This window comes from Taeniopygia guttata, chromosome 1A (assembly GCF_048771995.1).
Source record: "Taeniopygia guttata chromosome 1A, bTaeGut7.mat, whole genome shotgun sequence".
NCBI lineage: Eukaryota > Metazoa > Chordata > Aves > Passeriformes > Estrildidae > Taeniopygia > Taeniopygia guttata.
This window is the reverse complement of record NC_133025.1, coordinates 7,554,926-7,569,485: the sequence shown is the minus strand read 5'-3', so window position 1 is coordinate 7,569,485 and position 14,560 is coordinate 7,554,926. Positions and strand designations below refer to the sequence as shown.

The 14,560-nt window shown below is 39.2% G+C and overlaps 1 protein-coding gene across 2 annotated transcripts in view; it reads right to left on the bottom strand.

Moving 5' to 3' along the window:
* Positions 1-4,612: 4,612 nt before the first annotated feature.
* The window catches only part of ELAPOR2 (endosome-lysosome associated apoptosis and autophagy regulator family member 2), a 96,416-nt gene continuing 86,468 nt past the window's right edge, over positions 4,613-14,560 (bottom strand). For both annotated transcript variants that reach the window (XM_030291082.4, XM_072919075.1), the window contains exons 18-22: positions 14,293-14,394; positions 11,921-12,047; positions 10,994-11,172; positions 10,126-10,291; positions 4,613-7,513 (exon numbers count right to left, since the gene is read on the bottom strand). In XM_030291082.4, coding sequence (XP_030146942.4) covers positions 7,454-7,513; positions 10,126-10,291; positions 10,994-11,172; positions 11,921-12,047; positions 14,293-14,394 — 634 coding nt within the window. In that variant the 3' untranslated portion in view covers positions 4,613-7,453. The remainder of the gene's footprint in view (positions 7,514-10,125; positions 10,292-10,993; positions 11,173-11,920; positions 12,048-14,292; positions 14,395-14,560) is intronic.

The window sequence follows — 14,560 nt, the reverse complement described above, 5'->3', positions numbered from 1 at the left end:
GCATGGTTTCATTTTTGTTTCTTACTCTCTCAAGGCTATTTTTATAGAGAGGAGGTTAGGTAAAAAGGATAAAACGTCTGGAGTGTGTGTACACAGGTATTTGTGCGTTGGTCGGTGCCTGCATTATAAAATCCATATCACAATATATATGCTTATGATTAATGCTTTTTCAAAGTCACATAGAAATTCCCTCTTCTTAAAAAACTCCCACATTATTAAAGCTTCTCAATTTCTTTTTCTGTTATTAAAATAGAGGGTAATTTTCAAAAGTGAAAATGTCTATTTTCATCTTAATGAGATACTAGCAAAAAAATTGTTGACTCCTAGTTCACTCATTTGGCACAACTAAATGCTGTCATGCACAGAATAGATTGGTAGCATATAAAAACAAAGAGAATTTAGATTAGGTTGGAAGAAAAGCTGTCAGAAAATTAGCTAAGACTGTTTAATATTTCCAGCCAAAACAAAGCTGGTTCAGCTTGTCTGCATCAACAGGGCTCTGAAAGGTAATTGGAGCACCACAGAGACCAGAAAGTCAAAAAAGAGAAATGCAGGAGACATTTACACACGTCTCTGGGGTGACCTTTGCATTCAAACCAAATGCTTCAAGACATACATACCACCTACTTAGACAATTGCAAAATACCTTAAAAGTCTGGCATTTGAATCTGCACTCTTAAAGCTGCCCTCACTCTATTGAAACAATCTGAAATCCTCTCTTCTGCCAGGTCTAAAAAGTCATTAAGGAAACAAACACACCTTTGATTAATGTGTCTGAGCATATTTACCTAAGGGCTTGTTCCCATTGATCTCATTCCAGATGAGGTCAATAGCAAAATTCTCATTGACTTCAAAGGCAACACCAGCGAGGCTTGAAAGTCAGACACCATGGATACAGAGTGTGGGATGTACATGTTCTCTGGAGCCCAATTCTCCTACACTTGCAGATGTTTCCACACATTTCTGGAAAGCTGCGAGGACTGAACTGGCAAAGGAAGTAGCTGTTATTTGGAATGCAAATATTAAAGATGCAGGTTCTTAAAATTCCTACTTATAGATGGATGCTTGTGTATTTTCTAAACATCCACATGTCCACCAGCAAAGACCACTTGATGTCAACACTTCCATGACAGAGGCAGCTATTTAAGTCTCTGCATCATGGAGCTGTCCAGAGCAGGAATCCCTGTGACTTTCCCCAGAATGGGCATAGATCAGCCCACCCTACCTGCAGAGCTCTGCATTCAGCTTCTTCCTCTCCACAATCTGATGTTTCAGGCTTGTTTCTCACCTTGATGCAGGACCCAGTGTCAAGTTTTGACAGGCTGGGAGTCTTCCTTTCCAATCAAGACTTCTTAAGGCACCACAGGTTGGTTCATTTGACCTTGGTGTGCTATTTTGTGGACTAAGAGGCTGGTCACATATGACAAAAGGTCAAAATATCAGACCATAATTCTGATGTCTCATCTTTATGGAGCTCTTAAAACGCCCAGGCCAATGAGAGTTTCTCCTCAATTTTTATGGAAAGCCACAATCAGGGTCAAATGCACCTCATCTAACACTCATTGTTTACAAGGACTAAGTAAATAGCTACATCTGAGATTGTCAGCCCCTCTCCCTTTGTACTCAGTGGAAGGAAGCAGACATAATACCCCTGGTTCTCTCAGGCAGACACTTCAGGCAGGGATGAAACTCTCCAAATAAAGGCGAGCACAGCTTGCTCAGATCACAGAGTTTGCACTAAAAATTAAGGCATTGTGTCCGATGAATTCCAGCCCCGGAATCAAAGTTGACGTTACTGAAGTTAATTTGTAGCAGGTGAGGATCTCACTGTGCTGGCGTTTTCATTCATTTTGATGGCACTATTGAGAACATGACCCAGTGTCTGTGTCTGAACGCCTGCTATGAATACTTAGCTGGCTTGAAAGCCACTTGCATGTGGGGTTTTCATACAAAAAAAATCCAACAACCAAAACATGCAGAGCTCTGGACTTCCATCCCCACTGAATAGTCCTGACATTCTTGTATTTATTTGGATTTTTCTTGAAAGCCTTTCACTACTTTCCATTGGATGTCCACAGATGCAGATTGCTTGGTATTGCCTGATGAAGTAATCCAGTTCCAAACCACAGCAGGACAGAAAAGGAAAATGACAAAGCAGAGGCTTTCCACATCATATGGGCATGAAAACCTTTTAAGAAAGGGAATTTTAGGGTTTTTTTTAATTTGCTGTTGTCTCACATCACTACTTTATTTTCTCTATTTATAACAGCTTATAGTTTTTGTACCCATTTATGTAAACCTTGAATTTAGAGTACAAACCTTTTCCAGTATCTTTATTTTCCCATTTTATTTAAAGATTTGAGCAGTTTACCACAAAGCAGAAGGGGTCCTATCACAATTCCTCCCAAGTACCTTGACTGTGAGCCTTGAGAGTAATCACACTGCTCTGAACCCTGCACACTCGAGAGTAAAACGCTGAAATCAGAGGAAATGCTGTGAATCAGAGCAAGGCTTAACCCAGCATCTACAATACCTAACTGGAGGATGAAGAAAACTTTAGTTTTTTACTCAGAAGTCGTAAGTTCCAAGTACCTCAGCTCTCTGATAAAAATCACAGTTGCAGAAAGGTTTGTGAAAAACTGATCACTTTTTATTTATCAGCAGAATAGAAAAATAAGACTCAAAAAGTTTATTTCAGGCCAATCTGAAATAAACAAGGTTTTTGGGTTTTTTTCTCTTTGTTCATGGGTTTGGGTGTGGTTTCTGGTGGTTTGGTTTTTCTAGAAGAGTTGTTTGGTTTTTAAATCTTCAAAGATTTTGAAAGCAAGGCCAAAGTCTACTGTGGAAAACTAAAATATTTTTTTTCTTCAAGAGATTGTTTTTCTTTAATTAATCTAGCACAGATGGTTTCACTCATAGCCAAACCAATTTAAAAATGAATTGTCATTTCAAACTGAAAAATCAAAATCTATTTAAAATATATTATGTTCCCCCAGAATGGAACAGATCCTGGAAATCAGAAAAAATATGTCCAAAACACCCTGACCACACCCAGAAATTTCAGCTCTGTTTAAGGAGATTTCCACTGCAATCTTTCAGCCAATTAGTACAACTAGAGTAAGGGGGATAAAAGCAAACCCTTAACTCATCAATACATGGAGTCTGATGTCCAGGGTGCCATTGCCTACTCATCAATACCTGCAGTCTGCAAGGCAAAGGGCAGAAGCTGTTTGTCCAGAGCCACCTCAAAGCTTCCCAGCAACACAAACACAGGCAAAACTGAGCTTTCTTACTGCAAGAAGAAAAGGCCAGGACCAGGCTGGACTGGTTCTGCAAAAGGAAAAGGATGGGGTAGCAAATACGCATCACAAAACCCTGCTGTGGCTTTTAGGTGTTGTTACAGCATCAGCCTGACAGTACACAGAACTTAGAGAATTCTTCCTGATGAGCTCCTATTCTACAGATCCAGAGGAACAACCAAACCACAATGGCAGCATATAATCACCTCTGTTCTTGTGTCTCCCCTGTTCTTGCTGCATGAACTCAGTGTGGGCACCCCCAGACAGGTGACTGGGGATGTCACTGTACACTGTGGCACACTGCATGTTCCAGGCTCAGCTGACTTCCTTTTACTTTTATTCCTCACCTCTTACATCTTACCAAAGCAGCACAGTTCAAAAGTCTTCAACAAGAAATAAAAACAAGGGAATTCAATGAATGTAGCACACAAGGGAAAAAACTAAGAGAGAACACCACCAAAGATAAGCAGAACTACATAAGAGTTCTCTTGAGGTAATCACTGAGAAGAGAAGGCTCTGGGGACACCTCATTGCAGCCTTCCAGTACCTAAGGGGGGCTTATAAAAAAGTTACTTTTTATATGGGCAGATAATAACAGAACAAAAGTGAATGGATTCAAACCAAAACAAGGGATATTTAGATTACATGCTAGGAGAAAACACTCTGAAGGTGGTGAGGGTCTGGAATGTGCTTCCCAGAGAAGTTGTCAAACATTATCTAGAATCGCTATTTAAGTCCAACCAGCAGCACTCCTTGCTGAGAAGGAAATCGCCACTGGTGTGTCAGCATGAATTATAGCTGTTTCTACATTTACATTGAAGCATCTGTGTTGGTCACTGCTGGAGAAGAGTCAACAACCACTGGCTCCTAAATGGTGACATCTGCTGCTATCTGATCCTAATTAACTACCTTGATTTTACAGGTACTGCTGACTCTGGAAGGACAAAACCTGCAAACTTTCCCCTCTACTATCAAAGAATCCCAGAACCTATTTCTCAAAAGCAAATAGTAAAATCCTTTCTTTGAACAAAGATTATAGACCATTGAAGCTACTCAGTAATTTCCCTCTGTGGCTCTAAGACATAGTTTTCCCCAAACCTTAATCAATTGTATTCTGTATTACAAACACCAACTAACACAGAGCCAAGCCAGAACATATTCTTTGTGCATTTTCCCCCTAGCAAGCACTGTCAAAGCTGAGACAATGACATTCTGCTAATTTGCCAATAATTTATACAGACACCACTAAAATGTGCTTAATCCTCAAAGAGATTCAGTTGCCTGACTCCAGATTTCAAAGAAAAGCATGCAAATGCAGCAACAAAATGAATTCCATTTAATCAAGTGAACACATAACAGACTGAGTCACATTGTTTTGTGGCATCAAATAACAGTTTTCTAATGTGATTCCATGTGGAAGAAAAGGGGGACGTTGCTGTAAGTATATTTTGGCAGAACACTAGAAGAGGTCACACATAGCTGACTTTTTAGTGAACTGTTAAAGGCTTCCAAAATTTGTCCCTTATGGGAAAATAGAAACTTCCCCTCTCTACTACATCTTTTACAGAAAAAAATGAATAGCAGAAATCAGCTCAAATATTTCAGTTTACACTTGCTTAATTCTTGGAAAATGCAGTTTTCTTATTTTAAGGTAAGTAAATTCTACAGTATTGGTTTGTGTCCCATTGTGTTAGCACTGCACCAGATACACCGTTAGACTGCCTGGGAGAATTTTCAACAACATAATGATAAACCATTTGGAAGCAGAGCTGAGAAGAGTCATACAGCAAAGTCTGTCACAGCTGTCAAAAAATTCCATTCCATTTTATTTGGAAAATATAATGGAAAGAGAAGGGAACCCAATGAAACCAGTGCAGTATTAAGTCAAATTAAATATAGTTCATAAAAATTAAGGCATTTCTGCATTACAGGGATATGGGTCCAATAATAAAAAAAGAAATGGTGTTCTGGAGAATGAGCTGTAATTATGGCTGAGAAAACATATAGAGAGAGAAGGGGAAAAATTAAAGGAGATGTAGACAAATACAACTTGATGGCAGTGAAAAGCTCTACTCATTACTGAAGACCAGCAATGCTCAGGAAAGGCTGCAGTGCCACCAAACATCTCAAGTCCAAAATTTCAAATATATTTTTACTTTATTTTATGAATGTCCATCAGATATATATCTTTGATGCTACAACACACTAGTTGAATAAAAATCAACAACATAAAACCCCTCATCATAAAAGATTCAAGAAGTGAAATCCCAAAGCCATTACCATTTACTCCGTGAGCATATCATCTTTGACAACCATATATAAATGACATCATGACAACAAATACAGTGTACAATAATAAGTGTGCAATGGTACAAAATATACAAAAAGGAATGTGTATTTAATATACATTCAACATTACGCCATAAAAATCTTTGTTGGGAAAGTGAAGTGCCTTTTCAAGACCAACAGAAAACATACACCACTTCAGTTAAGATGCCTGAAGGATCTCCCATCAAGAGAGTAAAGTGTGTGTTTTTTGACTGAAACTATAAAATAACAGAGCTGAATTTTCCCAAATGAAAAACAAATCTAAATTTCATAAAATTTTTGTTCACATCTAGAGTATAATAAAATATTTAGAGTGCAGAAAATTCAGTTTAATTTAACTTTTACTTAAAAGTGGGCCCTCTTTTATTGATAGACCTAGCTCAGTCATATAAAATCAAAAATCTATATTCCTTACAGTAAAAAGACTATTTCTGCCCATATCTCTTTTCTGGTTTTGATGCTTTCCACAAGTCACATAAATTTGCTGTAATGGAAATATGAGTCAGACCAGAGGTCAATACAAAAATTGTTACTCATTTTCTCTGGCTCTATACAAGTCTTACATAATTTTACTCAAATATTTTTTGCCGAAGTTTCAGATTCCTTTGAGTTCGACCTCAGAGGGAATTTCAGGAAATTATCACTGTGATATTATGAAGATCACATGCTTATAATGTGGCTGATTTTATGGAAAAATCCACCTAGCCTCCAGCTTCCACAGCATCACTTTGTGCCTTTCCTCCAGAGCTGCTACTTGCACTGACAGAGGATGCATTTAGATGCTGTGCAAGTATATAAACCATGCTCAGCTCTGCTGGACATCCATCTATTCACCCATCCATCACCCACCCATCCATCCATCCCACTTCCTCGCGTGGGCCCAGGAATAAAGGAGGCTGAATATTTCTAACAAGTGTCCCAACTGACGGAGCTGATCCCTGATTCCCAAAAGCAGAGATTTTTGCTCCAGAGTTCAGGTTTTGCTGGTTCCCAGCCCTGGGAAAAGTGACATTTACACAGCTCAAGGGAGAACACTGAATCTGCCAAAGACCTCTCTTGAAAGGACAAGCTTCCACAGAGAGGGACAAGTGCAACTTGCACTGTAGGTACCACTTTACTTCTCTATAAAGAGTTTGAATCTGCTACTGCCTACAAACTCATGGGCCCAGACCTATAATTCACACAACGGCTGTTACCAAGTTTAAATTTAATAGCACTAGGCCATGACTTAGGCACCAGAATGGGTTCAATTTGCAGGTGCAACACAATTCCTCTTGCATCAGAGGTCAACACAGACCATCCAGACCTTCAAAGCATTAAAATCAAAAGTATTTTCCAAAGTTCAAAACTCACCCAAGGCTCATTCTGAGTACCATTCACAATTTTGATTTCAAGAAAGACTCACAGTTATGCGAGTAAACAACACACAACCTCTGCAGGAGGTTGCAGGCCTCTCTGAAAATAATCTCTTAGGAATATGCACAGGAGTTAGAAGGAAACAAAAAGTACCTATAAATCATATGGCATGCCTGAGTGTTGCCCAGGTGAATGCAAAAAATTCATGTTATTTGCAGTATGTATATCTCTTCCTGAGTTGAATTTCATTCCCAGTATGGAATCTAAGAATCTGCTTTCTTTTTTTGGCAAGGTACTCATCACTTGGTAAGGCAATCCAATTTTCTGGTTTGCTTCTTGTCTTCTTTCCTCCTAAAAGGCCAAGCATTTCTCACCAAGATCACCACTATAATGTGTGCCAGAATATGTTTAAAATATAGTTCTGTAAAAATAGAAATTAGGTTTGTTCCTTTGAAGGCAGCATTAATTCTTCATATATTCTGGGATCTTGAAGATTTCAGCTGAACAGATTCAAAATTATCTTCCTTTTCCTGCAATGGAAAGAGAAGTTCCCATCAACTGGATTTCCTCAAAATCTCTCCAGCAGTCAGCACAATCACTTCTTCTCTCAATATCCTTTGCCAAAATCTTCACCTTAATTTTACTACAGTATTTAAGTGCACAGTTTTACCCTTTAATATTTAATAACATTGATAATTCTGTAAAAATTTGCAAAACAAATAAAATTATGCTATAGTTATTGTTCATGGTACTTATTTAAGAGGGTGAAGGGAAAGTCTGCATTTCATATTCAGAGAATAGGACAGGTAGTCTGAGCTGGGGAATTGCAAGTTAACCATCTCTATGGTTATTATCACTTATTAATGTGTTTCTTGCAATACATAAAATGCTTGAAGTATAGCACGTGAGTGTGAACACCACTGCCTTGCTCCTGGATTCCAATCACAACACCTCCTCTGGGAGACCCACAAGCCAAAATATTCATTTCTGTCTTAAAAATCAGGGGCAGAGGGTTGAGTTTTCTCTGTTTCCATTTGCTGGTTGACAGCCTTGGCCATTTGGTCAGCACTCCGGGCGAGTGAGAAATGTGGACATACCAACCCAAATAGTCTGCAAACTGTCTTGAACTACCTTAATAATCTGATTTTTAAAGCCATCTCACACAGATCAGGACAGCCTGGTGCAGACATGAGAAAGAAGGGGAGAAATTGTCCTATGCTAATCTAGTGAAAAATACATGCTCTGAAGAGTGTGGTGTTGTCATGCTGGAGACAACAGACAGAACTAGAACAGCTCCCAATCTGAAACAGGTTTGTAATTATTTGGCTTATATCTTCTCATGAAAAATAAGTCATCCCCTTCTATATTACAGGCCTAGCCCTCAATCCCTTGGGTACTCAAACCCACTGATACACCTTTATGACATGTTGACAGAAATGCCATAGCCTGAAGCTTGAACATATAGTTAGGCTACCGCAGATTTTCTTTCTCTCTCATTTTATGTTTCTCCTTTTCCTTCCCTGTTTTCCTCCACATATTTTTCTGTATTTGACATGCATATGTAGCAGGACATGAATTTCTTCATCTTTTGCATAAATGAAAAGCAATGCCTATAACATTTGTTTTTTATAAATATAAATTAAATCTGAGTTATCTGCAGGGGTACAGGACACAGAGCTGAGTAAGCTAATGAGGTACTGGGAGTCGAATTTACCAGCTATTGTTATCTAGCAGGAAAAAAAGGAACAAGCTTAGAAATATCTGACAAGCTAGTTGAAAATGGAGAGAACACTCAGGAGGACTGCTACAGTGGATATAAGAACATTAAAAAAATACAAGTAGGCATTCAAGTTGTCTGAATACTGAAGTACTAAAACTTAATTCTATTTTTGCAACATCACCAGAAAATTTTATGTGATTTGATTTTATTTACATCTTCAATATTCTCAATATTGAATTAAGAATTAATATTGAATTTCTGCCCCTTTCCACAAGGAACAATATTGATTTTGCAGGACAAATAGTCAGGCTGGGGTCAAGGGAAAATTTTGCACATTATCTGTGCAATGGTAACTTCTCCTAGGAGGGATATCTGAGTAGCAGGTAGCATGGCAAGAGGACACCAGTCAAATAAAAAAAAAATAAAAGAATGAAGAGAAGATAATAATAATGGAAAAGAAAGACACTACACAAGTTTAATTATATTGCATTCACTCACAGAAAGAAAAAAAAAGGTATACAAGGAAAAAATCTCAAAATTCAACATTCTGAGATATTATTTGGACAATAAACGAGAGTACAATGTTTTAAAAATATTTTTTATTATAAGCTTTTGGAAGACTTTCTAAGAAACTGACTTCAACAAAACTGTTTGAAAGGGAAAATGTCATTTACCTTCATCCTGATCATAACAGATGCCCCCACCTGAATTCCTTAAAGACAACATTATCCTTCCCATAGCACAGATTTCAGAGCATTTAGAACAAAGACCAAGCAGCTTTTGGGATCTACCATGATGGGCCTCTGTGGCTCCTCTCAGAAATGTTCAACAGACACCAAAGACTTTGATGCTGTCAATTCAGACATGCAACAATCCACATCACATCCACTGTAGAAAAAAATGCTTTTTTGGTGTTGCTTCCCACTGAAATGGAGGAGGCTGCTGTGTTGGGCAACAGGATGAAGCTGATGCTTCTTTTTCAACTGAATCCTACTCAAAATTATGATTCTCAAGGCAGCCATGAAGCCAGCCCAGGTGAGCTGCAAGCAGCTGGTTGGTGCTCATGTTGCCAGTGTTAATTTTCTATATCTCTAATAGCTGTGTTTGCCTCAGCAATGGATGTGCCTGGGAGGATTCCAGGCAAAAAAGGTTCTCTCTGACATTAACTGTTTTTTCCTGGTGTCATCCATGCAACAAAAAATGCTACTGACATCTCTCTGTGGAGGAAGGAGCATTTACCCAAAACCCCACAAAATTTCTTAATTTTATCCAGACTGTGGATTTCAGCAGATCACTATGGACTGGATGAGGTGTGCGTGGGAGGCTGCACTGCTGTGAAATTAGCATCAAAGACTCATCACATCCAGTAATAAATAAAGGTAATAATTATTTTTATTATTAATATTGGTAATTACTACTCACCTTTGTTGCCAAGGATTTGAGCTTTCCCAGCAGTGACTGCTTATTTGAATATACAATTTCTTCTTCATTATCTTCTCCTTCCATTATAGCACAGCTGTCAGCAGCTGGCAGTTCACACTCTTTTGAGTTCGTTGTCATCACCAATTTGGAATATTTATACTCCAGCCTGAAGATATAAAGCCACATAGGAATAGATTTTTTTTCTCAAATGTCCCATACTCAGGGGTTTTGTAATTTAGATTGTCTGCAGTCCTCCCACATAGTTACTTCTGAGGTAGTGGAAATTAGATACTTTTCAATCATTAAAAATATGTAACCAAAATAGTATTAACAATACACTAATTGCTCTCCAATTAGAGGACTAATTGCCCTCCAATTAGTCCTCTATCCTTATAAAAGAACCATGTTTTCCCAGAAGACCAAGGGGAGGTCAAGAGGGCTTCCTGCAGGAGGGCTTCCTGAAGAAGTGGTTGGGCAACAGCCAAAATAGAACCAAGTAATATGGTCAAGAACCTAATTTTTTACCAAGCTGAAAGGGCCTAATTAGACTAAAGATACCCTTTTGGTCTTCAGAACTTGAAAAGGCCATGTTGCTTCAGAAACTAAAGTTAATTTCAAACCCTCAAGGGTTAAAAAGACAGTTCCTATTGGGAAATTACACCATTTCAAATTACTGTGGATGCTCTATACTTTCCTCACCAGAATTTTTTATCGCCACCCTTGACAGAAGAAACACCAACTTGGCGTATGAATGGATTGATCCTACAAGGCGCTGCTTATCAAGAGTGTAATGAAGTCAGATGCAGGAAAAGTCACTCCATCAAGCTTTTAGCTAACTTTTATATAGAACACAATTTGCAGTACTTACTTCTGGTTCTTCTTCCAAAAGTAGCAAGTCAAGGCTATGAGCAGAACAGCTGTGAAAGCACCAACACCAGCTCCAACTTTAAGCCAAAAATCCACTGTTTCACAGGGGCTGGTCCTTTTTTCTGGCAAGGGAACTCCTTTAATGCAATGCTTTGGCTCATTCCATACATATAAGGTTTCCTTTCAAACAGAAAACACCAAAAAGTGAGCTGCTTGTAGGAAAAGAGAGAACTGTTTAGACTTACAGAAAACAAGCTGTTCTGAGGTAGAAAGGTAAATGATAGCAAACCAAAACACACCCTTCAGATTTTCAGACTTTAGGTTTTCAGTTATATTGTCTAATCAGTCCTCCCCTTTCTTGTGCCTGCAGTTTCAGGCATGGCAAACGATTTCCTCCCCTGTCCAGGTCTCCACATGACACAGTATGGACTGGACAGCTATTGGGAATAAGTTGTGCCTGCATAGGAGCTGTTGATCAACAGCACAGTTTGAACATGTGGAAGGATTTTCTAATATATGACTAGAGAATCAGCAGCAAAAACATTGCAAGCAAGTAGGATGAATTTATGAACTGACATTTGGAAACCTTTCCCAGCCTGCCCCAGACGTTTATGGCTACAAAACAACTTAAGTTTTTTGGGCACTCCATCCTTTAGAAATAACTGTCCTGAATGTCTGAAGGCATTGAGAGTTCACATCCTTGCTCACACAGCTGGTCAGCACAAACCAGCTCTCTGGCAGGAACCACCCTGCCACTGACACAAACATTCCTGAGTGTCAACACTGCTACTCCCTCAGCTTGCATCCCAGCCAGCTCAGAGCCTGGGCTGAGGTCTTCTCTTACATATCAATTTGCACACCAAATCTCAACAAGAGTCCAAGTTACACCCAAATGAGCCCATCTGACTTCGAGACATGGGCCCTGTACCTGAAATCCTTTTTTGCAGGCTCCCTCAATCTCATGGTAGTCTTGCTCTGTGCAGAGAGGACAAGCTTCTGCACTTTCCCATAGGAAGTAGAAAGTGCACCCATCACAGGTACCCGCAGGGCAGGAGCTACAAGGAGAGGAGAGCTCAGTTATCAGTCATGAAAGAAACACTCTGGGGTGTGCATCCTCATCCACATTCTGCTGCTGAAGATTGGGAATGGGAAATATGAGAAATGGGTAAACATTCATCAAGTTAGCAGATGGAAAAACCTGGGGGAAGAATTTTCCCCAGTTTGTAAAATGTTTTCTCAAGTGAAAACAGGAGTTCAGCTGTCAAAGATGAGAGAGAGAGGGGAGAGGGGAGGGGGAAGAGGGAGAGGGAGAGGGGAGAGCGAGAAGGGAATGTCGCTACACCAGCGTTTCACCAGCCCAGGCTAGCCCAGCACACTCCTCCACCACTGTTCTCCTGCACAGGGTGGCTGTTCCACCTGAATGCTGCTATCTGGTTCTTGCCGTCGTTCTAATAATGTCTGGGTGATTTAGTCTATATAGAATGGGCTTGGCCTGTTAGGGTTAATTACTAGAAGGATGTTCACCAATTAATGAAGAGATAACAGCTTCTCTTACTCCAAGAAAAAACTAATAGCCTATTTTGTAATCAGCCTGCAAAAGAAAGTTGTACTGGCAGTGTCAGAACAGTCACCTAGATTTTGTTACTGACAACCACATCAGGTCTAACAGCAGCAATGGCCAAAGGCTATGCAATAAGTTTGGTAATGTAAATATGAAATATATTCATGCAGAAAAAAAATTGATTTAAAATTGTGTTGTTCTAGATCATCTGGAAACCTGATATCCTGATCTGAAGCACTGAAAAATCCCCAGCCCTAAAGCCCATTCTGGCTTATCCAGATTTGAATACCTGACAAAAGTACATTCCTCTGTGAATTATGGAGCATTTTTCAAACCTACATGGCAAGAGCACTGACAGACGTTTCTCCTCAACTGCTTTCATCTTATATTGTAGATTCATGTGATACTAAACACCATCCCTGAAGGATCAAGGAGTTACATTATTTGACATATTTCTGATACCTCACTGTGTGAAAACAGCTGACTGCTGAGCTAATCAAAGGGGGATAGGAAAGGAGAAGTCTACATGAACTGAGACAAGGTACATATGTCAGCTGTGTGCCATTTCTGCCCATGCTCACACTTTCAAAAGCCAGGTGGGCTGTTCCTCCCTCACTACTGCTGCTTTATCACAGTTCACATCGTGTTTATCCTGTGGCACTGGAAGAACAACTGAAGAATTTTCATGCAGAAGCTGATAGTGGCTTACTGCCCAGCATAATTTGTAGCAGGACAGGTCCCTCAGAAACGGGGGAAAGCATCTCCAAAGGTGTTCAAATATAAATCTTTTCATCCATCGCCGTGAAGGAGACTCTGCCATCAGACAAGCACAGTTACTGTCTCATGAAAGGGACAGGGATCAAAGGATCCCACACTTCTCACACTGGTCTCTTTTGGGAAGAGGACTCAGCTTTTGGGAAGGAAGATGAGTGAGAGCTATCAGCAGATTTGTAGTAACATCCAGACAGACTAGAATGGGTCTTGATAACCAAAGAGGAGGATTATCACAGTTGAAGGAAGCTTCTGAAAAATCACAGTGTATTGCTAAAGAGTAATAGAATTGAGTATATTGAGTAGAATTTTGCTGTTTTTTTCTCTGCAGTTTTTCAATCATGTTTATGCCTTAAGTTACGTTTATGAAGGCATAAACAGGATTTTGGAAGGAAGAAACTTTTTTAAGTCCCTCAAATCAGACTGAAAGGAAAAAAAGTCAGGTAAATTAAACACAACTGGTACAAGGCAGCCAGGATATAGCAGTGAAACACATAAATAAATCTATCCCAAGCATAAAATAGACAATCAGATCTCACGTAAGCATTCCAATAGCAGATTTCAAAGTTCCTAGAATAGGTTAGCTTTTTTTCCAAAAAGAAACAATTTTCACTAACCATTGCTGTAGACCAAAGAAGAAAAACTACCTCTCAAAGCCTCAACTAGGCAGCTTAATCAGAAGGCTGAAGATTAAAATAAGGAACTGAAATAAAGGAGAAGTGAAGACAAGTAAACATCACTTCATTTTCTTTTGCATTTAAGCTCAGAACAACCTGACACAGAGCCTAAACACAGATCAGTTGGTCTGTTGGAAGCTGATAGACACCTAGGAAAAACAAGTGACTGATGAGGGAGAGAGTACTCCTCATTGCTATTATATTATAATATAAATTTACTAGTGAGTTTTGCAAAGATTATCTGAGGAGCAAAGGCTTTTTGGTACAAGTAGGACACAAAGACTGAAATACCTGGGCACAGAAAGCTCTCCTTGGTCTGGTTTGTTGGGGTTGCATCTCATTGTCACAACAGTTGCACGGCCATTTTCACAGGAGGTTGTCACTGTTGAAGACCTAATGTCAAAGAAGAGGAGAAAAGCAACATATTTCCACTACATTAAATGTATACTACCATTTCACAGGTTTGTAAACACTCATGCAGCTGCAGTACTAACAAAATACCCTTTACCACAATGCTTTTGACTTCGCCAGGTGAAAAAAAACCAAAAACAAACAAACA